At 45.8% G+C, this 27,414-nt stretch overlaps 1 protein-coding gene across 5 annotated transcripts in view; it reads left to right on the top strand.

Moving 5' to 3' along the window:
- Positions 1-27,414, top strand: part of UHRF2 (ubiquitin like with PHD and ring finger domains 2) — a 164,013-nt gene that overhangs the window by 54,439 nt on the left and 82,160 nt on the right. For all 5 annotated transcript variants that reach the window (XM_019478012.2, XM_019478011.2, XM_006268899.4 and 2 more), the window contains one exon: positions 3,119-3,337. In XM_019478012.2, the coding sequence (XP_019333557.1) occupies positions 3,119-3,337 (219 nt within the window). The remainder of the gene's footprint in view (positions 1-3,118; positions 3,338-27,414) is intronic.

Below are 27,414 nucleotides of genomic sequence, written 5' to 3'. Positions count from 1 at the left end.
TTGAAGCATTAATTTCCTCACAAGTCTTGTCTAATGAGCTACCTATATCTTTTTCTTCAAAGGAAAGCTCTCAACTTAGATTTCTGCCCAGGTCATAATAGAAGAAAAGTATTCATTAGAGATTTTACTTTTTTTTCCTCCTCATTTTTGGAAGCCATTTGTTTCAATATTTTTTGCTGTGTTAAGTAAAGTCACACTCTCTTTGGTGCTAGAAATTAATCCGTTTGCTTATGTTGTCTGACCACTCCATGCTGAACTTTCAACCTTCCTTTTTGTGGTTTCTTCATATGAAATGTATGTCAGGGGAGAGGCTGAAAATAATAGAAGTCCCTTGGAGAGTAAGCTTCCATTCAAGATTTTCACTGATTGTACTTGCAATCAGATAGATAAAGTAAGGAAGAGTCAGGATCCAAGCTAGGATAGTAATAATAATAAAATAAATGTGTTTTTTTTTTTTCAAATTTGCATTTAAAAAATAAATGGATTATGGTTTTATATTTAAATAGAGAGCAGATTTTCTGAGTGTAGATTAATCTGTTGTGTTTTGATGATCTTATAAATCATTTCAGTTTTAATTCATGTGACTTATAGCGACATCAGAAGATCCTTAATTTGCCTAGTTAATCTTTCTATCCACATTTATCTCACACATTTGAAGTCCAAATGTTGTTTGTTTTATTGTTTGCAATTTTGTATTTTCTAGAGTCTATACAAATTAGACTTCTCAGGCTCTTTCATCCTTATTTTAGATCTGCAGTATTCTGATGTTTGGATCCTTCTTCCCCTTTGAAAAAGTTGAAGTAAACTCATCTGCTAGCTTATATGCATCCTGTGCTCCTTTGTTAGACTTGGTGTCTCTGGGAAAGGATTTTGTGCAGGATATGGTCTCTGGAGTCTAATCAGTAAATTAAAAATAAATTAATGTTATGTTTTAGAAGGCTGCTGGACTGTAATGCCTTATTTGTTTACGCCTCAGAATAAAATGGAGATCATAGAGTTTTTGGGTCCTTTTTAATATCACTATTCCCTGTAGGCAAATCTGCCTTCTCCCATGTGTATTTTTATACTTCATAGTTTCATTCTCATGACCAAATCTTTTTTATCCATCTTATACCCACAGAATAGTTGTGTTCTCTTCCTTAAAGGAGACCTGCAAGACGGAATAATTTTTTTAATGTTCCCCTTTATGATTATGAAGACTGTCTTCAAGGTTTTTAAAAAAAATTTTACATTTGAAATAAAACTTTCTTTTGGTGAGATTGTAGCTTGTGCTCTCCTTTCCTTAATTAATGTCAGCCCATTTATGTCATGATCATTTAGGTCCTACAAATGTCCATACTTAAGATTTCAAATATATACAATGTGTGTGCGCTTATGTTCAGTTCTAAATCCTTTTATAATTTTTATAGAGGAGTGGTGCATAGTAAAAACTAATACTGTGCTTTGGCTTTTTAGGTTACCATTAGGGATAGACATGTTTGTGAGCTGGTCATTAGTTTATGTATAAAAATTAGATTTGGATACTTTTAAACAACTGTGATTTCTTAGTAGTGTACAGTTGTTTGTTTTTAAGTTATCTGTCATCCAGCAAGATTTAAGGCCATATTCTGAGTTGGAAGCTGAGAGGGGAAGTGAAAGGTACAGGAGAGAAAGCTTGTCTTTCTGTCTCTGCAGTAACAGGCTATGAGACCTAGTAATGAAGTACCTTAGTGTATGCTGTTCCCTGGACTCCTAAAGTATCTTATTTACTGTGGGTCATCTGACAATCACACTCTAGCATTCCTCCAATTCATATATATATAGGATTTAACCCTTACGTTAAAAGGGTAGATTTTCGGGCATATTCTGTTTGTTATAGCATATCATATTAATAAACTTATGCTAACTGCTAAAACTTTCAGGAGAAATGACATGGTAGGATGTCTAATTTATTCTGATTACTACTTTTTTTTAAAGCAACAAAATAGCCTTCTTTACTAGGAATTGGCTTCAGGCATTGATTTTTATTTCATCTTCATTTAAATTCTTACTGAAATATGTTTGTACATAATGGCTAATTGTGAAATACCATTCTTAAGTGGTCCTTGTTATTTATGCATCCCCTTGTTATAAATTGATCCCTACTATGTAGTACCAGTAATGAAGTGAACTTTCTGAACCTTCTTCCTTTATTTCAACATGGTAGGTTTAATTTTTGCATTTTGTAACACGCCATCTTTAAATTCTTTTCTGTTAGCAGGTGTTCAGCCTTTGAAGCTATAACATTTTCCTTCTTTGCAGGCAGAACTCTGGTCATTACAACTGAAAAACAGTTTTATTTAGAGGATTTAAAGAGGCTGTGTTCTAATATTGAATAGTTGGGTCCTACAGAAGCTTGAGCATATTTTCTCAGTGCCACTTACTGATAGCTATCAATAAAACAGATATCCCTCTATTAACTCTGCTAAGTAGCTATGCCTAAAGTAAAAATTGCAGTCTTTCTCATTAGAGTTATCTGCAGTACAATTCTAAGTTGACATATGTCTATGGTAGAATGTAATGCATCAGCACTTAGAAAGTGAGAGCATCTGCTTGTTAAACTTAACATTTCTTAAGTCTCCTTAAACCATCATACAAAGCAACTAGGTTCCTTTCTTAAAAAAAATATTAATACCGTAATACGATTCAATGTACTCTGAATTCTTTCCACAGCATTGCAGTCCTTACAGTACCTTGGTGACAGAAAGCTTAAACTGTGGTCTTATTTAGCTTTTAAGATTCTTCATATATTAATTTAAGAAAAGAAACCCTTTACAGTCAGCCACTGTATAGGTTACAAGGCCCTAGAATACTTTTGTTCCTTGTTGGTGTTGTTTATTAATTTGGCTAGAATTATGCAGTTAGATATTTTGCTTACTATTGGTAGATGCAGTGGAGACTTTTTATGCTTTTATCTAGATAAAATGCAAATATTGTAGTTGGTTTACAAGAAAAAATTTAAAAGCATGTTAGGTCAGTATTCAAAAGTGAACTAGAAACTTGGGCTTCTAAGTTATCTAAGTATATTAAAAAATGTTACCCTTTAATTTATTCCATAGTGGAAGTATTAGTTACAGTGTGTTCATTCTTGTTTTTCAAGGTACCCAGAGAATGGTATAGTAGAAATGCATGCCAGTAATCTTCGACCACGAGCAAGAACCATTCTGAAGTGGAGCGAACTAAAAGTGGGTGATACGATGATGGTTAACTACAATGTAGAGACTCCAGAAGAGAGAGGATTTTGGTTTGATGCAGAAATTACCTCTTTGAGGGAAATCTCAAGGACTAACAAAGAAGTTCACGCCAAAATTCTTTTGGGGTAAGATTTTATTGACCAGCTTTGAAAGAACACTATGCTGGGGGGAAGCAAATCACACCTTTCTCTTTTTGTCCACTAAACTTTGTCAACAACTTATAACCTGATATCCACAGCTGTCTGGGTCATGGAATTACTTTTTTTTTGGCTGATGTAGCCTTTTTTAAAAATGGTGTAGTAAGAAACTATTTGTTGGTTGGTCCTGGTAATTCACTCTGTTTTAGGGGATTAATCTTACGTGACTCCATCGAATCAGTCTGCGTCTTTTCTTCAATACTATCCAGACAGAACCATGCATTTTCAATGATTTTTTGAGCTCTTGGGAATATTCAGATCCTAATGGATGTCAGTTATCTCTGGCAATTTGGTTGGACTTCTCACTCTGATAACTGAATTTTCAGATTCAAAACCTTCCATCAGAAAGGTATGGTTTTTAGTGGATAATTATGCAGTTGTTAGTAGATTCAGAAAAACAAACTCTTTTGAGATTACTGTATAGGTAAATCTTGCTGGTTCTCTTTGCTTCTTACATGAGGAACTCAAGTACGGCTTTTTGAACACGGAACAAACTTCTGTGAAAGTCAGTAGCACAGAACTTTGAGGTAAGCAGCCAAGAGTACCTTCTCCCTCTCTCTGCCCTCTGACTGGTACAGCATGGAATAACAAAGCTGTATATTAGCTTCCTGCTGAATTTTGGGAGTTTGAGCAAAAATCAGTATGCCTTTCTTCACTCCAGAACAATGGTGTGCAACCTTTTGGCCTTGAGAGTTAGATAAGTGGTACAGAGTTGATGTGCAGGCTGGATCTGTGAAACTAGCCCATGGGGTTGGGCCTCATGCTATCCCAGCCTTGCGTGTCTGATCTAGCACACAGGACCACGCTATCTGGCTCTTCAGACTGCCCATGGGAATGGAAATTTGGCAGGAAGGGAGCAACAATTAACACTGCTGCTGCTCTCCCACTGTCAGTTTTTTTACCTGCCAGATGACTTGGCTCACGGGCCAGGGATTGAGCACCCCTGCTCCAGAGTATTAACACAAGAGACTTTCTCTAACAACTGTTCTCTTACATTTGGCTCTGAAAGCTGAAATGCTTTTTATACATTCTGGAATGTGTTTTCCAGATTAGAATGATTTCTGGGTGTCACGGTGGGGTCCTCTCGGAGGGCCGTGATCTCCTTGAGGTCCCTCGCTCCGTGTCAAGGCCGGCCCAAGGCACCTTCTATATTTACCAGCAAGACGTGGCGGGTGAGAATAAAAGTTGGGAGGCTACCTATGACTCCCTGGGCACGGCTACTCAGAACCTCTGTCCCCGTGTGTTCCTGGACCCCACCTGGGGTCTCCCGGTGTAATGGGTGCTCCCCAGGCACCCTAGCCTTATGGGCTGCGCGTGGCTCCTACCAGCCCCTAATACCACGCCCCAAGCCTTGCACATGTAATAAACGTTGGTATGTCTGCACGCCCGCTTCCCGGGCCTCCTCTATAGTCTAGCCCACTCTGGGCTCTCTCTAGTACCCAGCCTCTCACTGGGACTCTCGTCCACTCTGGGACTTCCTCTTTGGCCACCGGTCTTTTGGACCCACCGCACTACTACCCTGTCTGATACGGGCTCACCGCGCTGCTACTCCCCGTCCTCTCGGGGACAACCGCAGCACCTTGCCCTCCTCTGGGACGCTGTGCCACTAACCCCTTCCATTGGGGTCCACCGCGGCACCCTGCCCCTGTCCTGGGTTTCCCTGCAGTGCGGGCCTATTACCGGGTCCGCCCCGCCCGCTCTGGGCTTCTTAAATATCGCTCCTCTCGGGCTCCTCAGTATGGCCCCTCTCTAGGGCTCCTCAGTAATCACCCCTCCCTGGGGCTGGGGTCTATGCACCCCGCAAGTGATGCCCTTGCTGGCATCTGCTGCGCCTGTCCTGGGCTCCCTAATATGGTGCTCCCCCTCTTCAGGGCTCGCTGTGCCCACACTGGGCTTCCCAATAGTTCAATATGGCACTCCCCCTCTTTGGGGCTCACCGTGCCCACACTGGGCTTCCCAATAGTTCAATATGGCGCTCCCCCTCTTTGGGGCTCGCCGTGTCCACCTCGGGCTCCCTGATAAAATCGCCCTTCTCTCTGGGGCTGGGGTCTACGTGCCCCGCACACAACCCAGGGTCTTCGTTCCCCGCCCGCAACCCACTGGTTGTGCTCCTTACTGTGAGCTGCGCCTGCACTGGCGCTGCGCCCTCACTGGCACTGAGGTCCCCATACCACTGGGGTACCTATGAAGGTAGTGCGCCCTCACTGGCGCTAGGGCACCCCACACTCTCTGGGTATGAGGATAACACGCCCTCTTGGCGCTAGGGCACCCCACACTCTCTGGGGTCCCTATGAGGTTCAGCCGCTCCTCTCTGAGCTCAACTGAGCCCACGACTCCACCCTGCAACTCAGGGCCTAGCGCACCCTCACTGGCGCCGGGGCCTCACACTCCCTTGTGAGTCCCCGATGAGGACACTGCGCCCTCCTCGGGCGCTGGGGCCCCCACACTCCCGTGGGGCCCTTTATGAGGTCAATGTGCCCTCCTGGTGCTAGAGCACCCCACCCCTATGGGGTCCCTATGAGGCCTCTTCCAACCCCTACAGCCTCACCCAAGCCTCCGGTGTAATACAAACACTTAATACCAAACAAAATACAAGCCTCCTGGCTGTAACTTAAGTTAAGGCCACCTGGCTGCAACAACATAACTCTTGCGCCGCAGAGCCACCATCCTTCGGCCTGCTCGAGCAGTACTCGTATCTTAGCCCCGTGAGCTCCTGCCTCTCTGGCTGCTGGCAGGGAACTGCCAGCTTGGCCTCAGCCCTGGGCTTTATAAGGGCCAGGCCCTGCCCCCTTCTGGCCAGCTGATCCTTATCAGTTGCCCTGGCAACCTGCAGCTGTGCTCGTTACCCTGGAAACCATCAGCTGTGGCCATGTTCTGCCAGGGCTCGCTCTCTCCCCCTGGCAGTTTCTCCTCTCTAGGAGCAGGCACTAAGGTGCCCTACGACAGTGGGCATTGTAGTTAAATGCTTTACTATATATGTACTTCTAACATAAATATTAAATAAATATGTTATACTATAACATTGCAATCTGAACATAGATATTTCTTAAGGATTTTTGGTATATAATTCATTTTCTTTATATTTCAAATTCACATTTAGTACAGATAAATCTTTTGGACATGTCAGTGAAACTGGAAATAATTTGTCCCATTTATTAAGAAATGAGCGATGTATAAATAGATTTTATTGCCATCTCTGCCTTCTACTAAGATACCTTAATGGTTTGAAATCTTAATTTATGGACTTGGTCAAAAATTAGTTTGAGGCTAACCCTGTCATAGTCGTAGTTCTTATTCAAGTGATTATACAGATTCTTCTCTTGGTGCGTATGTTCACCATGAAAAAAAAGATTGAATTCTTTTGGGCTAACTGTTTTTATGAAAGTGCCTACATGCAGCCACATGGAGCAACTGGACGGAAAGAAACCGTGAGCATACCAAGCTCAGTGTTTCTACCAAACATGACAGAATTAGAATCCTTGTCAGCATGCAGTTTTCTTACATTGGATAAGAAGAATGAATTGATCCAATAACTTAATTGTAATGTTGTAATTTGTTAAACAGTCTTTTTGTACATGGGCACATATGTTCAAATTGAAGAAACTTCACTGTTTAGGTTAGTTAAATCTAATTTGATCTATGCCTACTCTTCTGCCTCCTGTGCAGGGGTACTGGGGCTGCATTTGACAGAGTTTTACAGGCCATAGCACTTATTCAGTCTATGGAACAGTTTCATCTAGCCTGCCAGTAGTTTGATGGGCTACCAGAAGTTTGGGGTCATGGTCTGTTGCAGAATTTAGGGTCCCTGGACCCCCAATGTACATGGCCGTTGGTGGCAACCCTCTTGACCTATGCTGTCACCTGGCCCTGGACCTGTTAGGTTGCCTGAATGCAACCACAGTTGCTGCTGGCTCTACAGATCTGCCCTTTGAGGAGCCCCCATGGTCTGGATCCACCTTGTGGCCTGCGGTTTACCTTTTTGTGATGCAGCATATGCCTATTGCTTTGCACTGAGGAAAGAGAGATTACAGAACAAAATAGTCTGGTATTGTACCTTTTTATAGAGTGCCCAGAAGGCAGTGGAAGTGAGGCTGAAATGTTTCCTTCTAGGGAAGCTGATGCAGGTCTGCTCTGATTCAGATGAATCTTAGAAGAAGCCACAAGACACAGACCTGTCCATGACTGTTAAAGCCTAGCATGTTTGACTCCAGTCCAGGCTTCCAGGAACTTTTTGTAGGTGTTACTGCATCCATTTCATCATCTGCTTGAGGGCTAAAAGGAGCACTGTTCCAAAGACACAGTACCACTTACCAGTATCAGCACCAAATAATACAATAGGTGGAGCCTCTGGACTGCAGAACTTATTTTTGCTGTAGTGTCAGGGACTGAAAGGACCTCACTGGACATGTACTCCGTACCTAACTCAAGCCCTAGATTTTTTGGATGTCCAAGGCTTTGTAAGGAATCTGGCAGCTGCTTCTCTCTCCAGGGCTAGGCCTCAGGCAACTCATTTGCTCCAGCCTTAGCTAAAGTTAAGACAAGGCAAAGTAGAGAGCACATGTATCAGGTTCAGTAACTTTGTCTTCCCTTGTTGTATGAGTGAACTCCCATTATTTTGAGCTTCTGCGGAGGAGTTTAGGACTTTTCAGCTGAATCTTTTTGGCTTATGTCAGCTTCTATACTAGCCTCTTACAAGAGAGTATATAGGGGGAAGCAGGTAACCTTGGCAAAAGATTTAAATGTTTGTTATTGTTATATTGGCTCTCTGGTTGCTCAAGTGTAGTGCAGGAGAGGACAAAATAATATAGTCCTCCTTTTACCCTCCCCAAGAGTAAAAGGAAATGGTTTCTTTTCAGCTAGGTTTGTTTGGCAAACGTTCACAATGAGGTAGCAGTTTTCAAATCTGTTACTCTCTCAGTATCTTTTAAATTGGGGTAGATAGTTCAGTTAAATTGAGAACTATTCCAAAGATCCCACAAAGAAGCCAAGATCCTCGTAGATTCTCAGAGAAATAGGACAAAACTAGAGTTACACTCATGCCGGGCTACTAAGGTATTATTCAGGACAAACTTTGAGTTACATATCTTGATTCAACCACCATCACATGATCGCAGTTCAAACTCTGAGTCATTCCAAACACCACATTGCAGAACTAAGGCCAAACTTTGCAGCCTGAGCAGCGGTTTTTCATTTGATAGCTTGGATGCTAGTGGGATGAGCTTAGAAAATAGAAAGTTTTCTGCTAAGGTACAGGGCATTTTTATCCTTATTTATTGAGCCAAATGGAAACATTTTTCACTATGGATTTCTCTTCACAATTTTTATTCATTAGAGCAGTGGAGAACAGCCTTTTTGGCAGGCATGCCACAACTTAGCCCCACACCATCTGAATACCACTCTGATCCTCTTTCCCTGCTCAATATGTTGCTCTGCTTTTTGCTCCTTGTCCTGTGCTCCCTGTCCAATCTGTTGCTCTGTTTTCTGCTTCCTTCCCTGTCTGTCATTCTGCCCCCTATCTCCTCCCCAATCTATTGTGTGCTACACACAGAAGCAGCTCATGCTACTTGTGGCATGTATTCAGATTTTATTTTTGAAACATTGAATTAAAAAAAAATGACTTTTTGAAAGCTTAAATATATATCCCATCTTCCTGTAGTTTTCCCCTTCCTGGGACCTACTTAGTTTCTGTTCTGTTTTTGATGATGCCTCTTTTTGAACCTGCATTTTCTTCTTCATATAATCTGTCTATTAAGATGGCATTCCTTTGGAGCAGTACATGGTTTCACAGGGTGAGTCGCATCCAAGCATTCTTGGAAGAAACAGTTTATATCTCTTTCCATAAGGATAGATTTACTGCCCCAAATTTTTCCTAAAGTGATCTCAGACTTCCACTTAAATCAGTTTATTTATCAGTGATCTTTCTAGAACCTCATTCATCTCCTGCAGACATGGGCAGATCTAGGAATTCAAAACCAGGAGTGGTGTGTGAGATGCCAGTGGTGCCACAAGGGTGGTTGCCACCCACCTCTTACCCTCACCCCCCACTGCACAGACCACACAGTGCAGCAGGAGCTTTGAGGACTATTTTAATAGATTTCATAGATTCCATAGGCATCACGGCTGGAAGAGACCTTGTAAGATCATTGGGTCCAGCCCCTTGCCCAAAGGGCAGAAAGTCAGATAGGGTCAAAGGATGCTAGCAAGGTAAGCATCCAGATGTTACTTAAGTGTCCAGAAGAGGTGCTTGCACCACCTCTGGAGGGAGTCTATTCCAGGCCTTGGGGCTTGGACATTAAGAAATTTTTCCTTATGGTCGACCTAAAATGGTCTTGCAGGAGTTTGACCATTGCACCTTGTCATCCCTTGGGGTGCTCTGGTGAACAGGTGCCCCCCAGATCCTAATGCACACCTCTTACGTACTTACAGGATGCCACCAAGTCACCCCTGAGCCTGTGCTTCTCCAGGCTGAAGAGTCACATGACTTGTTGCCTCTCTTCATAAGGCCTGTTCTCTTGCCCTCTGATCATGCGCGTGGCCCTCCTCTGGATTCTTTCAAGCTTCTCCATGTCTTTCCTGACTTGTGGAGCCCAGAATTGGATGTGGTACTCCAACTACCACCTCACCAAGGCTGAGTACAGCGGGAGGATGACATCCTGGGTCTTCCTTGAGATGCATCTGTAGATGTAAGCCAGAGTTTTGTTCACTTTACTGGCTGCAGTATCACACTGGTGGCTTATGTTCATCTTGTGGTCAGTTATGACCCCCAAGTCTCTTTTGGTCGTGGTGCTAGCGAATGTAGCATTGCCGAGCTTATAAGTGTGATGTGGGTAATTTTTTTCCCCCCCGAGGTGGAGCACTTTGCATTTCTCTGTATTGAATGCCACCAGGTTTTCATCTGCCTACCTTAGAAGCCTATTGAGGTTGTCCTGGATCACCAGCCTATCCTCAAGTGTGGACACTTCTCCAGTGTTTGGTGTCATCAGTAAACTTAGCCAGTCCGCTTCTGACACCAGAGTCCAGATCATTTATAAAGACATAGAAGAGTGCAGGTCCACAAACAGAGCCGTGGGAGATACCACTGGTCACTGAGTACCAGAATGATTCAGTTCCATCAACTACCACTCTCTGGGTCCGACCTCGGAGCCAGTTCCTCAGCCATCGGACTGTAGTGTAGTCAAGGCTGTAGTTGCCCAATTTTTCCATGAGGGCATCATGGGACACCAGGTCAAAGGCTTTTTTTAAAAGTCCAAATATATGATACCAACCTTTTCCCCTTTATCCAGGTGGTATGTCACCTGGTCATAGAAGGACATGAGATTGGTCAGGCAAGACCTACCTGCAACAAACCCATGTTGGCTATACCTCAGAATGTTGCCTTCTCTTAGCCTGTTGAGAGTGGTTTCTTTGATAATTTTTTCCAGTTGAGGTCAAACTCAATTTTTTCCAAAATCTTTCCAGGGATTGGCCTATAGTTTCCTGCATCTTCTTTCCTCCCTTTCTTAAAGATAGGCACCACATTGGCCCTTTTCCAATCTTCAGGTACTTTGCCTGAGCGCCACGAGTTCTCAAATATCCTTGCCAGTGGCTGTGCTATGATGTCTGCCAGTTCCTTTAGTACTCTTGGGTGCAATCTATGCGGACCAGCTTATAGGACCAGCTGACTTGTGGGTGTCCGGCCTCTCAGGGTGCTCCCTCACAAGATCTACACCAATGATGGTCATATATTCGCCCTCACCCTGGTCATCCTGCATCATGTTAGGCAGGTTGGTCCCTTTGGGCTGGTGAAAAACTGACACAAAATAATCAGTAAGCAGGTTGGCTTTTTTCTGGGTGTCTGTTGTCAGCTCCCCCAATTGGTTTAGCAGGGGTCCAATGTTGCCCTTCTTTTTCTTCTGACTCCCCGTGTATCTGAAGGACTTTTTATTGTTCTTGATTTGTGTAGCCAGTTTGAGTTCAATAGCAGCCTTGCCGTTCCTAGTTTGCTTTTTACAGGTGCAGACCAGTGCAGAATGCTTCTCCTTAGTGGTGTTTCCTGTCTTCTATCCTTGATAAGCCTCTCTTTTTAGATGTAGGAGGTCCATGAGTTCTCTGTTGAGCCAATGGGGTTGCTGAGCCCTTTTACCACATTCCTACGGGTTGGGATGGGCTTGTCTTGTGCTTCTAGGTTCCCTTCCTTAAGGAGCAACCACTTGTTGTAAACTCCCCTTTGTGTCAAATCATGGCCTCTCAGGGCCTCAACAACAACATTTTGAGTCCTGTCCCATCCCCCCTTCCCCCCTCCCAAAATAAGAATCCCTCTGGGCACCCACTTTCCTCCAATGCAGGCACCTACCCTCCTCTCATCCCCTCCCATTCCTCTGCTCCCTTTCCACCCCCACTCCTCTCTGTCAGGGGTTGCCTCACCTGGTCCCCTTGGGTGTCCCAAGCCAGCCCCAGATTCTAGATGCTCCTTGGACTCTTTAGGGGACCCAGGGGTCCAGAGTCCCAGGAAACTGGAGCCACCAGCACATGATGTACACTGTGGAAGAGGGGTGTGACTGTTACTTCACTCCCACCTGTAGATTCGCTTCTGCCAGCAGAAATTGAACTCTACAGTTTGGACATTTTCAGAGCAATCCTTAAGATTTCAATAGAATGACAGCTACTGAAGCAGTTGACTCAAGATTATTAATATTGCTTGGTTATAAATCATAGAATTATAGAAAATTAGGGTTGGAAGGGACCTCTGGGGGTCATCTAGTTCGGCCCCCTGCTCAAAGCAGGACCATCCCCACTGGGATCATCCCAGCCAAAGCTTTGTTTAGGTAAGTCTTGAAAACCTCCGATGATGGAGATGCAACTACCACTCTGGGTAACCTGCTCCTGTTGTTTTACTACATTTCTAGTTAGAAAATTCTTTCTGCCATCTAACTTAAACTTACCTTGCTGCCACTTGATACCGTTGCTCTTTGTTCTTTCATCTGCCACCACTGAAAACAATCTAGCTCCATCTTCTTTATAACCACTCTTGGTTATAAAGCCCCTGAACCATTTCTGTTGCCCTCCACTGGATTCTTTCCAATTTGTCCACAACCTTTCTGTAGTGGGGGCCCAAAACTAGACACAGTACTCCAGATGTGGCCTCCCAGTGCTGAATAGAAGGGAATAATCACTTCCCTTGACTCTGCCATCTTCCAGGTCATTGATGAAGACATTGAACAAAACTGGCCCCAGGACTGAGCCCCAGGCACTCTACTGTACAGGTTCAGAAGAAGGCGTTCCTTCATTTGAAGGGGAGTGCCTTTATTAATGTCTGTCAGCATGTGCTCTGAGCACTGTCTTCAAAATTAGAGGGGGAAAAGGGAGGGGAGTAAGTTCGGTATGGGGGTTACCCAGCCAGTGCTGGTGGGTAGGGTGGGTGGATCGAAGGCCCTCTCACTCCAAAGCAGGCTGAGGAAATCCCCAGAAGGGACCTCTTCCCCCCTGCCTTCCCCTGCTCCCATTCTGAGAGAGCACAGGAGCCTGGAGCGGGGAGCAGGGCTAGGGGATGGACCACGCAGCCTCTCTCCCCAGATCAGCTTTAAAGCGGCTCTCGATCACTCACTCACTGTCCTGATCCAACAGCAAGCATCTTTTGGGTCGGGAGGGTTGGTCTAACTCATGGCACTCTCTGTGAAGCGCTTAGATGGGAGAGCTGTACATCTGTCAGTGCCCAAAGATCTGTGGATTCAATCACTCTGATATCAATGCAGGGTCTAGTTTAAAAAAATTATTGATGCATTCCTGGGCCATCCCATTTTGAAATTAATTTTAGGTGTGAGAGAATTCTGCCAGGTTTTTAAAAACTTAACATCTAATTTTGCAGAAAGAAATGCAAGTATTTGTGAATCTCGCTAGTGGTATTATGTGTGATCAAGTTGTTGGCCATCTAAATGATATAACTTCTGTATTTTCACTTAGCTTTGCCTGTAAAAATTGGCTTTCTTTGAAAGTGTTGAATGGTATCTAAAGGTCTTTCTGTCATTCCATGCTACTGTAGAGAACAAAGAAAAAGTATCAGATGTATTCTGATTTTTGCTTTTAAATTTAATTGAGAGAGATTATTCAATACATGTTGGTTTATTATTACCCTTGGTATTTAAAATAGTAACATAATATTTCTTTTGAGGCCAGTCATGACTGACTTACAAGTCATTTGAATTTTCACATATTAATACAAGTAAGCCACAAAGTTATAGCACTTTGCAGGATGCAAGAACATCTTGTTTAATGAATAGTGTTTTACCTAAACTTAAAGAAAAGATGTATACTCTGGTTCTTGCCCTAATTTTATAATTTTAGTAGAACCTTTATTGTGTTATAAGTCGAAAGAGTTTATAATTTTTTGTCATTCATAGATTTGTTTATGCTATATCTCCAACAATTAAACAATCTCTTTGTTTTCTATGAATTTTACTCTACTGGCCTGGGCTGTTTCTTCACTGACCTTGAGGAAGCTCTTTGACAGTAACTATAGCAACTGCCATATTAATTAGTCTTTTGTAGTGAACATGGGTCTACATATGGTTCCAGTGCCAGAAGCCCTAAAAATTGAAATCCTAGTTAACTGTGACCAGACGCTTTTATTTCTTTCTGTAATTTGGTGGTCTTATATCCTTTGCGTTTTTACAAATTGGTTTAGGGTTGTAAAATGTTTGTTTTGAGTCAACAATTCTATTTTATAAATTGTAATGTATGTAGAAGCATATGGGGTTCTGGCTGTTTTATTGAATTGGAATGTGAGATTGATAGAATACTTTAAGAAACAATAGTTGTGGCTAAATCTGCTGAATCTCTGTAGAAACCAGTCGAATTTACTGTGCTTATCTTGATGCGTATCTTTGCAGCCTGCAGATATAAATAGATTGCAGAGGGTAAAAGAGTAGTGGCAGACTTCGATCTGTGTGCTGTTACCCTGCAGAACGTACAACTTCTGTTAGTGTTCCTACTGTGCGATCCAGTTTTCTTAAAATTCTGCTTAGTGTTTAATATACGTGGAATAAATACAAAGTTTGTTTAGCATGTATGAGAATATAATAAAAGGGAGAGAAACTAAAGTAAAAAGAGTAATATGAACATATATTTCATCGTGCTTTTATGAAATATGTAGCTCTGACCAGGGAGAAAAGTGTATATTTGCCACTTTTTGCTGAAGAATGTTTGTGACTAAATTATATGAACACATTTTTGGGATATTCATCACAATTTCTAGGAAGACTGGTATAGCCTGACAGCTATTGAATATTGTTTGATAGGATTGATATCGTTTCAAGGATAACAAGCTAAGCAGAGCTTTTCTTTGATAAGACTTGAAACATTTAATTCAGAATTTGCCAACAATTCTGACACTTGAGTAACTAACATTTTACAGTGTTTTTCATTATGCAAGTGTGGTATCTGTTGGAATACGTTAACTTTTGTATAATTCAAACAGGATATTCTTCTAAGAGAAGGTTATTTCAGATGTGTTGCATTGAATCAGTGTGCATTCAACATGACCGTGATTTATTTATCCCATGTAGTAAGGTATCCTGAAGATAACAGCAGTATTCATTCACAGGACAGCTGTTTCCTGTGCTGGCATTGACTCTAAATACATGTAAAAGGGATAAGTCATGTCCCCCAGCATCCAAACCATTTTTGTTGCCATCTGCTAGATTCTCTTCAATTTGTCCACATCCTTTCTGTAGTGGGGGGCCCGAAACTGAACACTGCTCCAGATGTGGCCTCACCAATGCTGAATAGAGAGGAATAATCACTTCCCTTGACCTGTTGGCAGTACTCCTACTGATGTAGCCCAGCATGCTGCTAGCCCTTCTTTGCAACAAGGGCACACCATTGACTCATATTCAGCTTATTGTCCACTGTAACCCCAAGTCCTTTTCTGCAGAGCTGCTGCCTAGCCAGTCAGCCTCCAGCCTATACTGGTACATGGGATTGTTCCATCGTAAGTGCAGGACATTGCACTTGTCCTTGTTGAACCTCATGAGATTTCTTTTGGCCCAATCCTTCGACTTGTCTAGGTCACTCTGAATCCTATCACTATCCTCCAGCATATCGACTACTCCCCCCAGCTTCGTGTCATCTGCAAATTTGCTGAGGGTGCACTCTGCCATCTTCCAGGTCATTGATGAAGACCTTGAACAAAACTGGCCCTAGGACAGACCCCCCCAGGCACTCTACTTTATACAGGCTGCCAACTAGACATCAAGCCATTGATTACTATCCTCTAAGCCCAATGCTCCAGCCAGTTTTCTATCTACCTTACAGTCCATTCATCCAGCCCATACTTCCTTAGCTTGTCTGCGAGAATGTTGTGGGAGACCATATCAAAAGCCTTGCTAAAATCAAGGTATACCCCATCCATTGTTCTCTCCATGTCCACAGAGCCAGTTATCTCACCATAGAACGCAATCAGGTTGGTTAGGCATAACCTGTCCGTTGGTGAATCCATGCTGTCTATTCCTAATAACCTAATTCTTCTCCAAGTGCTAGAAATGGATTCCTTGAAGATCTGCTCCATGATTTTTCCAGGGACTGAGGTGAAGCTGACTGGTTTATAGTTCCCTGGATCCTCCTTTTTCCCTTTCTTAAATATGGACACTTTTTTTTTTTCCTTTCCCAAGCATTTGGGACCTCTCCTGATCTCCTTGAGTTTTCAAAGATGATGGCCAGTGGATCTACAATTTCATTAGCCAACTCCTTCCTTGGGTGCATCCTGTCTGGTCCCATGCACTTGTATATGTCCAGGTTTTCTAAATAGTCCCTAATCTGTTCTTTTGCCACTGTTGGTTGCTCACCTGCTCCCCAAACTGCGCTACCTGGTGCTGTAGTCTGGGAGCTGACCTTGCCTGTGAAGACTGAGGCAAAGAAGGTATTGAGCACTTCATCCTTTTCTGAATCCTCTGTCAAAAGGTTACTTCCCCCATTCAGTAAGCAACCCACATTTTCCCTGATCCTCCTCTTGCTACTGACATACTTGTAGAAACCTTTCTTGTTGCCCTTCACCTCACTTGCTAGCTGCAATTCCAGTTGCGATTTGGCCTTCCTGACTTCATCCCTGCCTACCTGAGCAATGCTCTTATACTCCTCCCTATTTATTTGTCCAAGTTTCCACTTCTTATAAGCTTCCTTTTTGTGACTTAGTTTACTGAAGAGTTCCTTACTAAGGCAAGCTAGTGTTCTGCCATCCTTGCTAGTCTTCCTGCACTTCAGGATGATTTGTTCCTGCACTCTCCATAAGGTTTCTTTAAAGTATAGCCAGCTCTTCTGGACTCCTCTCCCCTTCAAACTGGCTTCCCAGGTTCCTGCCCATAAGGTCCCTGAGTGAGTTGCAGTCTACTTTTCTGAAGTCCAGGGTCCTTACTCTGCTGCTCTCCATCCTTCCTTTTATCAGGATCCTGATCTCAATCATTTTGTGGTCACTACTGCCCAAGGTACCACGTACTACTACATTCCCCACCAATTCTTCCCTGTTTGTGAGCAGCAGATCAAGAATAGCACTACTGCTAGTTGGCCACTCCAGCACTTGCATGAGGAAGTTGTCCCCAGCATTCTCCACAAACTTCCAGGATTGCCTGAGCACTGCTGTTTTGCCCTCCCAGCAGGTGCCAGCGTGATTGAAGTCCCCCATGAGAAGCAGGGCTTGTAATTGGGAAACTTCCACTAGCTGTTTGAAGAAAGCCTCATCCACCTCTTCCTTTGGTCTTGTGGTCTGGAGCAGACCCACACCACAACATCACCCTTGTTTCTCTCCCCTCTAACCCAGAGACTTTCAGCAGGCCTATCTCCAGTTTCATACTGGAGCTCTGAGCAATCATATGGCTCATTTACATATAGAGCAACTCCTCTTCTTTTTCTTCCTTGCGTGTCCTTCCTGAACAGTTTGTTACCCGTCCATGACAGTGCTCCTGTCATGTGAGCTATCCCACCAAGTCTCTGTTACTCCAATTACATCATGGCTCCATGACTGTGCAAGGGCTTCTAATTATTCCTGCTTGTTTCCCAGGCTCTGTGCATTTATGCACAGGCACCTCAGGTAACTAGTCAATTGCCCTGATTTCTCAGGAAGTATGAGAGCACCTCTCCTGCTTGCTGTTCCTCCAGGTCTCCCACTTCCACACTTACCTCAGGGCTTTGGTCTCCATCCCCTGGTGGACCTAGTTTAAAGCCCTCCTCACTAGGTTAGTGAGCATGTCTGTGACGATGCTCTTCCCTTTCTTCGTCAGGTGAATCCCATCTCTTCCCAGCAATCCTTTTTGAAACAACATCCCATCACTGAAGAAGCCAAATCCCTGCTGGCGACACCACCTGCACAGCCAGGTATTGATCTGCAGGATGCAGCTGTTCCTGCCTGGGCCCTTTCCCTTGACCGGAAGGACTGAAGAGCTCCAGACCCCATGACCCTTGTACCCAGAGCCCTGTAGTCACTTTTAATCCACTCAGGGTCTCCCCTGGCAGTATCATTGGTGCCCGCATGGATGAGCAGCATGGGTCAGAGGATGAGTCTTGGTAGTCCCTCCGTGACCTCTCCAATCCAGGCTCCGGGCAAGCAACAGATTTTCTGAGACATCAGGTCAGGTTGGGAGATGGCTTCCTCCGTTCCCCACAGAAAGGAGTCTCCAACCACCACCACCCATTTCTTCTTCTTGGTGGTGGTGGTCTTGATCCTTCCCACCTGGGTTGGGCCTGGCCTGAAAACAAAGTCATGATGTAAGTATCAAAACCAGGTCATGATGATTTATTATTATAATGATGAAAAATATTTATTAAAAAAATTCTGAGTAAAAATTGTATGTGCCTCTGGTTCACTGTTTGAGAACCGTGTGATTATGTTAAAGTGTAATTTCTTTGCAAAAATTCAGAATGCTTTCCATATTAGAATACAATTGTGAAGGAGAAAGGTAATCAGTCAAAGATTTTTTGTTTGTACTGATGGATTAATTCACTGCCAAAATAGAAGATATTTCTGCAGTGTGGGGGGTTGATTGTCTGTATTTTATTGAGTCAAGAAGAGCTGAAGAGTAACTTTTTTTTTGAGCATCTACTAGCTTGACAGGTGCTGTGGGTGGCATAAACCAATACCTTTTAAACTGACTGATTTATCAGGAGCAAATTCTATTGAGTATACTATGTGTATACATTTGGAAATGGCTAATATGCTTTAAGAAGTAATGAATTAGACAGTATTTTGTGTAAAAATCAATAGGACTCTGGTGAGGATTCAGTACAACCAGCAATGAATTAGCCAGATTTCCCCATGCTACTAGGAAATTTAAAAATCACTGACCTGTTCAGTAGTAACATAAGCTTCTTTTCATGGCTGACCATCAAGTTTTTGTGATGTTTTATGGTCCTTTCTTCTTACCTGTACATTGCCTGTACAGAAGGCAATGTTGTGTGATAGATTACTTTTTGTAAAGTTTTTAAATTTCTGGAGACTAAAGAATATAATGGAATCATGTATGGATTGTTTTTGGCGGTCTTCTAACATATGGAGAGTAGAGTCATAGGGTACCTATACACATGCTCCAATGTGTTCCAATTAGAACATGTTGAGTCTGCTGGAGTGTTCTAATCGGAACACCCCAGTGTGCTGCAGCATCTCATGTATTCAGTGTCCCTGTGTTTCAAAATGGCATTGGGGACGCTTTAACTAAAACTTGTCAAATGAGCTTTAGTTAAAGTGTTCTTGCTGCCATTTTGAAAAGTAGGACACTAAATACACAAGATGCTATTAACGTTTTAATTAGAGTGGGTCCCGAGAGTAGCTGTAATCAAAACGCTCCCACTCCCCACCATTGAGCAGGTGAAAAAACACCTTTAGATGCATTTCCTTTGATGCTGCTTTTATCATAATACTAATATCACACTTAGACAAAGGGGGAAAAAAACCCTTTCAAATTGGATTTAAAAAGCGTAAAAATTGGTTGGTAGAAATAAAACTACCTGTTCCCTCCTGTCTTTCCAAAAGTTGGCCATTATTATGCAGTAATCCCCAACACTTAAAATGCATATATTTATGTATAAAGGTATCCGTGTTTATAACCATTTTTAAATGTTTGTGTCGCAGGGCACCTTAGTGCCTGCTCCTAGAGAGGAGAAACTGCCAGGGAGAGAACCCTGGCAGAGCCAATTGAGCACAGCTGCGGGTTGCCGGAGCAACTAAGCGGAGCCAGCTGCCTGTAGGGGGCAGGGCCTGGCCCTTATAAAGCCCAGGGCTGAAGCCAGGCTAGCAGTTCTCTGCCAGCAGCCAGAGAGGCACGAGCTCCCGAGGCTAACAGCAAGTACCACTCGAACAAAGGTTAAGCCATGATGTTAAGTTATAGCCTGGCAGCTTTGGGTTGTGTTCGGACTTATAGCCAGACAGCTTGAGTTTGCATTTGGGTTACAGCCTAGGGGCTTGTGGTTTTGCTTTGACGTTGCAATATTACACCCGGAGGCTTGGGTGAGGCTGTAGGGGTTGGAGGAGGCCTCAATCATAGGTACCTCATAGGTGCCTCATAAGGACCCCAGAGAGTGTGGGGTGCCCTAGCACCAGTGAGGGTGCAGTCTAGCGCCAAGAGGGCGCATTATTTTCACAGCGCCAGTGAAGGCGCAGCTTGCACGCCAGTGCGGAGCAACTGGCGCCGAGGAGCACAGCCAGTGGGTCGCGGGCGCAACCAGTAGGTTGCAGACGGGGGACATAGACCCCGGATCTCGTGCAGGGTACATAGACCCCAGCCCCAGAGCGAGGGGCAATTTCTTTGAGAAGCCCTGTGGGGGCACGGCAAGCCCCAAAGAGGGGGAGCGCCATGTTAGGGAGCCCAGGACGGGTGCAGCAGATGCCGGCAAGGGCATCACTTGCGGGGTGCATAGACCCCAGCCCCAGGGAGGGGCCGTATTGAGGGGTGGATGTCGTATACTTAGACTTCAGGAAGGCCTTCGATACGGTATCCCACCCAATACTGGTGAACAAGTTAAGAGGCTGTGATGTGGATGACTGCACAGTCCGGTGGGTGGCGAATTGGCTAGAGGGCCGCACCCAGAGAGTCGTGGTGGATGGGTCGGTCTCGACCTGGAAGGGTGTGGGCAGTGGGGTCCCGCAGGGCTCGGTCCTTGGACTGATACTCTTTCATGTCTTCATCAGTGACTTGGACGAGGGAGTGAAATGTACTCTGTCCAAGTTTGCAGATGACACAAAGCTATGGGGAGATGTGGACACGCCGGAGGGCAGGGAACAGCTGCAGGCAGACCTGGATAGGTTGGACAAGTGGGCAGAAAACAACAGGATGCAGTTCAACAAGGAGAAATGCAAAGTGCTGCACCTAGGGAGGAAAAATGTCCAGCACACCTACAGCCTAGGGAATGACCTGCTGGGTGGCACAGAGATGGAAAGGGATCTTGGAGTCCTAGTGGACTCCAAGATGAACATGAGCCGGCAGTGTGACGAAGCCATCAAAAAAGCCAATGACACTTTATCGTGCATCAGCAGATGCATGACGAATAGGTCCAAGGAGGTGATACTGCCCCTCTATCGGGCGCTGGTCAGAACGCAGTTGGAGTACTGCGTGCAATTCTGGGTGCCACACTTCAAGAAGGATGCGGATAACCTGGAGAGGGTCCAGAGAAGGGCCACTCGTATGGTCAAGGGCCTGCAGACCAAGCCCTACGAGGAGAGACTAGAGAAACTGGACCTTTTCAGCCTCCTCAAGAGAAGGTTGAGAGGCAACCTTGTGGCTGCCTATAAGTTCATCATGGGGGCACAGAAGGGAATTGGTGAGTATTTATTCACCAAGGCGCCCCCGGGGGTTACAAGAAACAATGGCCACAAGCTAGCAGAGAGCAGATTTAGATTGGACATTAGGAAGAACTTCTTCACAGTTCGAGTGGCCAAGGTCTGGAATGGGCTCCCAAGGGAGGTGGTGCTCTCCCCTACCCTGGGGGTCTTCAAGAGGAGGTTAGATGAGTATCTAGCTGGGGTCATCTAGACCCAGCACTCTTTCCTGCTTATGCAGGGGGTCGGACTCGATGATCTATTGAGGTCCCTTCCGACCCTAGCATCTATGAATCTATGAGGAGCCCTAGAACGGGGCTGTATTGAGGAGCCCTAGAGCGGGGCCGTATTGAGGAGCCCGAGACGGGCATAGCGAGCCCGGCCGCGGGCTAGTGCAGCAACACCCCTCAGACCGAGGCAGGGCGCCGCAGTTGCCCCCGAGAAGACGGGGAGTAGCAGCGCGGTGAGCCCGTATCAGAGAGGGTACCCGTGCGGTTGGCTGGAAGGGCCGGGGCCCGCTAGAGAGTCCCTGAGCGGGACCACACCATCAGGGAAGGCCCGGAGTGGGCTGGACAAGAGTCCCAGTGAGAGGCTGGGTACTAGAGAGGGCCCAGAGTGGGCTAGATCATAGAGGAGGCCCGGGAAGCAGGCATGCAGACATACCAACGTCTATTACATCTGCGAGGCTTGGGGCGTGGTATTAGGGGCTGGTAGGAGCCACGCACAGCCCATAAGGCTGGGGTGCCAAGGAAGCACCCATGGTATCGGGAGACTCCCAGGGGGTCCGTAAGAACCGCGGGGACAGAGGTCCCGAGTAGCCGTGCCCAGGGAGTCATAGGCAGCCTCCCAACCTTATATTTACCAACAAGACGTGGCGGGCGAGAATAAGAGGGTGCCTTGGGCCGGCCTGACACGGAGCGAGGGACCTCAAGGAGATCACGGCCCTCCACGAGGACCCCGCTGTGACAGCTCGTATAAAAATCCTGAATATAGACAAACTAAAATATACAGCATTACTTTTTACGGATAACTTAAGGGATTATATGCAAACTTTTTAGAAAATCTTTACTGATCTTTTGTGACGGTTTAAACAATCCTCCCATATAAATCTGTATTTTAGAAAATTCATCTGTAGGATATATTTAGGGAACTCCATCGTTAAGAAATATTTATCTATTTTTTGCTTAGTATTTTATATACACACATTCACATAAATACATACTTTGACAAACTGGAAAATATTTGTTATTTATTGTGAATATGATACATAATTCTTGGTTTCATTTTTCATGGTTCCTTGCTGTAGAAATGAATCGGATGTGGTTAGAGAAAGCAAGTAGGATTAGCAAAACAAATGCCCTAGATAAGGAATAGTCCAACAAATTCTCAAATATGGTATCCAGGTTTACAGCTTTGAACAGGTGAATCCTTAGTCTCAATCTGGTGGCATAGTTCTAGTCAAAGCTGAGAAGAGGGAATCAAAAGGGACACTAAAATATTAGAAAACCACAAATGGAGGGAGCCTGGGGGAACTGAAAGGGACTATTTAGGATCTCAAATAAAATTAACAGAAAGAAATAAATGCTTGAAGGAGGAAAGCCCATTTCTTCCAGAGGTGGATTTTAGAGGTGCACCAATACATCGGTCTGATATCGGATTGGTACCAATGTAAAGAAAATTTGCTGTACCGGGTATGGGCCTCATGGGGCTGATGATTTGGCTGATTAAATGTTCGTGCTGAGCGCAGCTACAGCACAGCATTCAAGCAGCCGAGAGCAGAGCCAGCAGTGCAGAGAGCTGTCTCCAGCTGGTCAGTCTGTTGTGGTAGAATGGGGGGGGGAGGGGGGAGGGCAGATCAAGGCCCCCCCCCCCCCCCCCGGCCCCTATGGTGAGGGAGGGGGCAGGGGCGGGGACTGGAACCGTGGCTCATGGGGGGGGGGTGACTCCTGCTGCTACTTGCACCCTGGGAGGGCATGAGGGGGCGGGGAGCGTGTGCCCCCCTGAATCTGCACAAGTCAGGGTGGGCTGCAGCTGCGACTGCGCAGGGCTCTTGGTTGGGGCTGGGCTCGGAGCAGGTGGTGGCGGCGCTGGGAGGATGCTGCATCCACCCCAAATTTCACCGCCAGCCACCTGGCACTGCTCTGGCTGAATGCCCCACCTCCACCCACATGTTGAGGTGCAAGCAACTATGGGAGCTGTCCTCCCCCAGTCACAGCTCCAGCTTCCCCTGCCCCTCCTGGGCAGTGTCTGCCCCTGCCCCCTCCCTCCCCATGGTGGGGTGTTGATCTGCCTCCCTCCCCTTCCACCACGTCGGACTTACCAGCTGGAGGCAGCTTTATTGGAAATCAGATCGGTATTGGCCAATATGCCTCCTTAAATATTGGCTATTGGTATCAGCCCCCAAAATTTCTATCGGTGTACCCCTAATGGATTTGGCTGGGCTGTGGGGAAACTTACAGAGGTGTAAGGACTACTTTTGCTTGTTAATCTCTTTATCTTCTGCTCTAGATACTTTGTACTTTTGAAGAATGAGGACATAATACTGCTTTAAAGATGTTGTTTCTCTGTCATTGCAAATGGATGTCACAGGTTTTGAAGGGAAACTCATGAATTTTAAAGTTGAGTTGGCCCTGGTAACAAATGAGCTTCAACTCAGCATTTCAAGTGTGAATGTTTGGACCATGTGGTTTCATCCAGATTGAGTATAAGAAGTCAGGCTTCTTACATAAGTGGTGGAGTCAAGAAGAACTGAAAGGAGCCTGAATCGATGTTTGTTCTATAGCCATGACACTCACAATCTAAATACTGAGCACACTTATACAAAGAGAGGTAGTTAGCTGTGTTAGCCTGAAGACAGGGTAGATCTGCACTTTATAGACTAAGTAAGTGTGTGGGGGGGGGCACATGTTTTCGTGACCCCATGTCCACTTCATCAGATGCTGGGGTAGACCGATTGTGGTCCATGTCATTTGGCTGAGTGTGGTGCCATCCATAAGCAGAGAGAGGCAGTGAGTTATGTTAGTCTGAGGTCATCAGACAGCATCTGATGAAGTGAACTTGAGTTCACAAAAACTTGTGTTCTCTATGTATATCTTATTTAGTTAGCCTATAAAGATGCATATCCACCCTGCCTTCACACTTGTACAAAACCAATGATCTAAAAGACCGGTCCAGTCCATGGGTTGGATCTGGTCTGCAAAGGAATTGGATTGAAACCATGAAGGTTAATCAGCATTTTAGACTTAACCTGCATAAAGGGTGTACCAGTTCATTAGCCATTTTGATCTCCAGGGGTGGGCAAAATATAGCCTGAGAGCCAGATGCCAACTGACTGGATTTGGCTTGTGGCTGCCTCTGCAGCACTCTGCATGGGTCTGAGCCCCACCTGTTCCTGCTGAGGCAGCCCATGCCTACTGGCCCAGGCCCCAACCAGTATGTGCAGCTTCCAGCAGGGCTGTTCCCAGCATGACTGCAGCCAGTTGGGTGCTGTTCTGCTCCCCTTGCCTCCAGCTGTGGCTCCTTCTCCTGCTCTATCCCCTGTTGTACCACTCCAAGTAAGGAGGGAGCTTCAGCTGGGTGGCTCTTGCCTCAGCACATGGGGCTCTGTTTCCAGCTCCCTGCTGTCTTCAACCTGCTTCACTGGTGTGGTGTGACGTGATGAGTAGCCACTTGTGGGTGGGTTGAATGCAGCTGGCCATGTGCTGCTCTGCTCTCCTTATCTCCAGTTGTGGCTTCTTCTCTGATCCCTGCCCCTGCCATGTCGCTTTGGGCAGGCAGTTGGGGGTTGGGAGGAGCTTCAGCTGGGCAGCTCCTGCCCAAACTCATGGGGCTCTGGCTCTAGCTCGCAGCTTTCCACCCATCTGCCTGCAGGTGGCTGCTTATGCTGAGCAGGCAGAGTGGGTGGAAAGTAGCCAGGAGTTGGATCCAGAGCCCTGTGTGCTGAGGCAGGAGCCACCTGCCTGAAACCCCCACCCTCCAACCTGGCTCAGAGCAGCGCAGCAGGAGTAGGAGCTGCAGCTGGAGGCGAGGGCAGCAGAGCAGCACCCATCCAGCTGCAGCTGCACTGGGAACAGCCCTGCCAGAAGCTGCAGGTGCTGGTTGGGGCTAGGACTGGGCTGGTGGGTATAGCATGGGGCTGCCACAGGTGGGAGTAGCTGGGGCTTGGCCCCATGTGGAGCACCATGGGGTAGCCATGGACCACGCTGCCCAGGCAAGCACTGCTGCACGTGCCTTCCTTCTCTTGCTCTCCCCTCCCCGCCCCACCTGGCTCTCAGGACCTAGTGCCCAGGCAGCTGTGCTCCTACACATGCACGCTGCCCCCCCCCCTCCATCTCCAAACCCCCCACAGGGCAGGGGTGTGCAGGGAGCAGATTGTGGCTCAGCTGGGAACCTGGCCCCAGCCCCCAGCTGTCACCACCTCGTGACCCAGCCTCATGACCCTGGCCTCACCTGCCTGTCCTGTTCCTGAATGCTACTTCTTGCCTGCCCAAATCCCCATAGGGAGTTTTGATGAGTTGCTGTCAGTAATGTGGGGGGGGAGGGAGTGTGCTGACTTGGCTCATAACAGCTCATCAAACTCCCTATGTGGCGCTTGGGTCCAAATAATTGCCTACCCTTTTTCTAGTCCATGTTTTACCAATGGGATGCTGATTACCTCCAGCCAGTTGCTATTTCTTCACTGCAGATTCTGCTCAGTTCTGTAGCTAGAATGGCCTGAGGCAAATGGTGGACTTGGGACAGGAATGGAGGCCTGTGGTGCTAGCAGGGTTGCAAGCTGTGACCAGCATTTAACACCAGCTTGCTGACCCCTGATTTAAAATATTTCCTAAATGTAAGAGGGGAAGAGCTAAATGATCATTCCTCTCCAGTAATTCTTCTATAATCAGTTTAACTGGTCAGTATTTAGATTCATGCCGCTGCTGGTTGTTCTTCCCTTGCTTGTCTTATCTAAACAGGGCTTCTGTTGTGGATCCTAGCTCTTTACTGGCTTCAGTCATACATATTGTCTTCTTCCAACTCCCTCTCTCTCATGTCCCTCTCCACTATATCTCTCCATCTCATCTTCGGTTTTCCTCTTCCCCTTCTTTCTGATGGTGCCATTCTGGTAACTTCTTACCACATATTCTTCTGGACTCCTTTGAACGTGCCCATACCATACCAGTCTTTTCGCTTGTACTTTCTTAGATGTTTCCACTGCCTTTACCGATCCTATGATGCGTGTATTCCTCACTTTATTCATCTTCATCTCTCCACACCTCCATCAGAGTGGTCTCATCTTTGTCGCATTCAGTTTTCTTCAGGGGCCATGTTTCCACTCTGTGCAGTAGCACTGGTTGCACACGTCATGTAGACTCTCCCCTTCTGCTTCACTGATACTCTTCTGTCGCATAATATTCCTGTCATGAGTTTCCAGTTAGTCAACTCTGCTGTTATTCAGTGTTTCAGCTCTTTGTCTAACTCTCCATTCCGCTGAACAATTGACCCCAGATATTTGAACTTGTCAGCTTTTCAAACATGTTTCTTATCTATTATTACATTTCCAATATCAGGTACCTCAGAAAAATCACAGGGCGTGCCTACACAAGTCGCTTAATATGCTGTAGCCTAATAATACTTTGCAGTCGTGTGCTGGGCAAAAACTGTGCTAATATGCTACTGTGCAGTAGTATTAGGCTACTGTGCAATAAGCATCACTAACAAACCATGTACCAGTGCTACTATGCAGTAACTGTAGTTACTGCACATTTAGTTAGTACTTCATTAAGCAAGTTCTAGTATAGTACTAGACTATATATAGTATAGTATAGTATAGTCTAAACCAGGGGTAGGCAGCGTTTTTTGGCCGGAGTGCTGAAAAACACCAAAATGCCTACCTCGGAAGGTGCCGGAGTGCCAGCATGGCAGAAAAACAAAATGAGGGCAAGGGGGTACATGGCAGAATGCCCTGCTTGTGCTCCTTGCCCCCGGACCACAGGCCCGGGCTCTGTGGCCCCCCCACAGCTACCCTGCCTCTGGGTAGCTGCTGGAGCCCGGGCTGCTCCCAGCAGGGCTTGCAGTGTCCCAGCTGCCTGCTGGGAGCAGCCTGGGATCCTGGCTGGCAGCAGCTCCCCAGAGCCTGAGCCAGCTGCAGCCAGGAGGCTCCAAAAAACTGCATCGGGCTCCAGCATCAGCTCCACACCGGTGCGCGCAGGCACGCCTTGGAGTGGGCAGTGGGGGAGGGGCCCGAGGCAGT

The sequence above is a fragment of the Alligator mississippiensis genome, chromosome 3 (genome assembly GCF_030867095.1).
Source record: "Alligator mississippiensis isolate rAllMis1 chromosome 3, rAllMis1, whole genome shotgun sequence".
In the NCBI taxonomy this organism is placed as follows: domain Eukaryota; kingdom Metazoa; phylum Chordata; order Crocodylia; family Alligatoridae; genus Alligator; species Alligator mississippiensis.
This window is presented reverse-complemented; position numbering and strand designations above follow the sequence as displayed.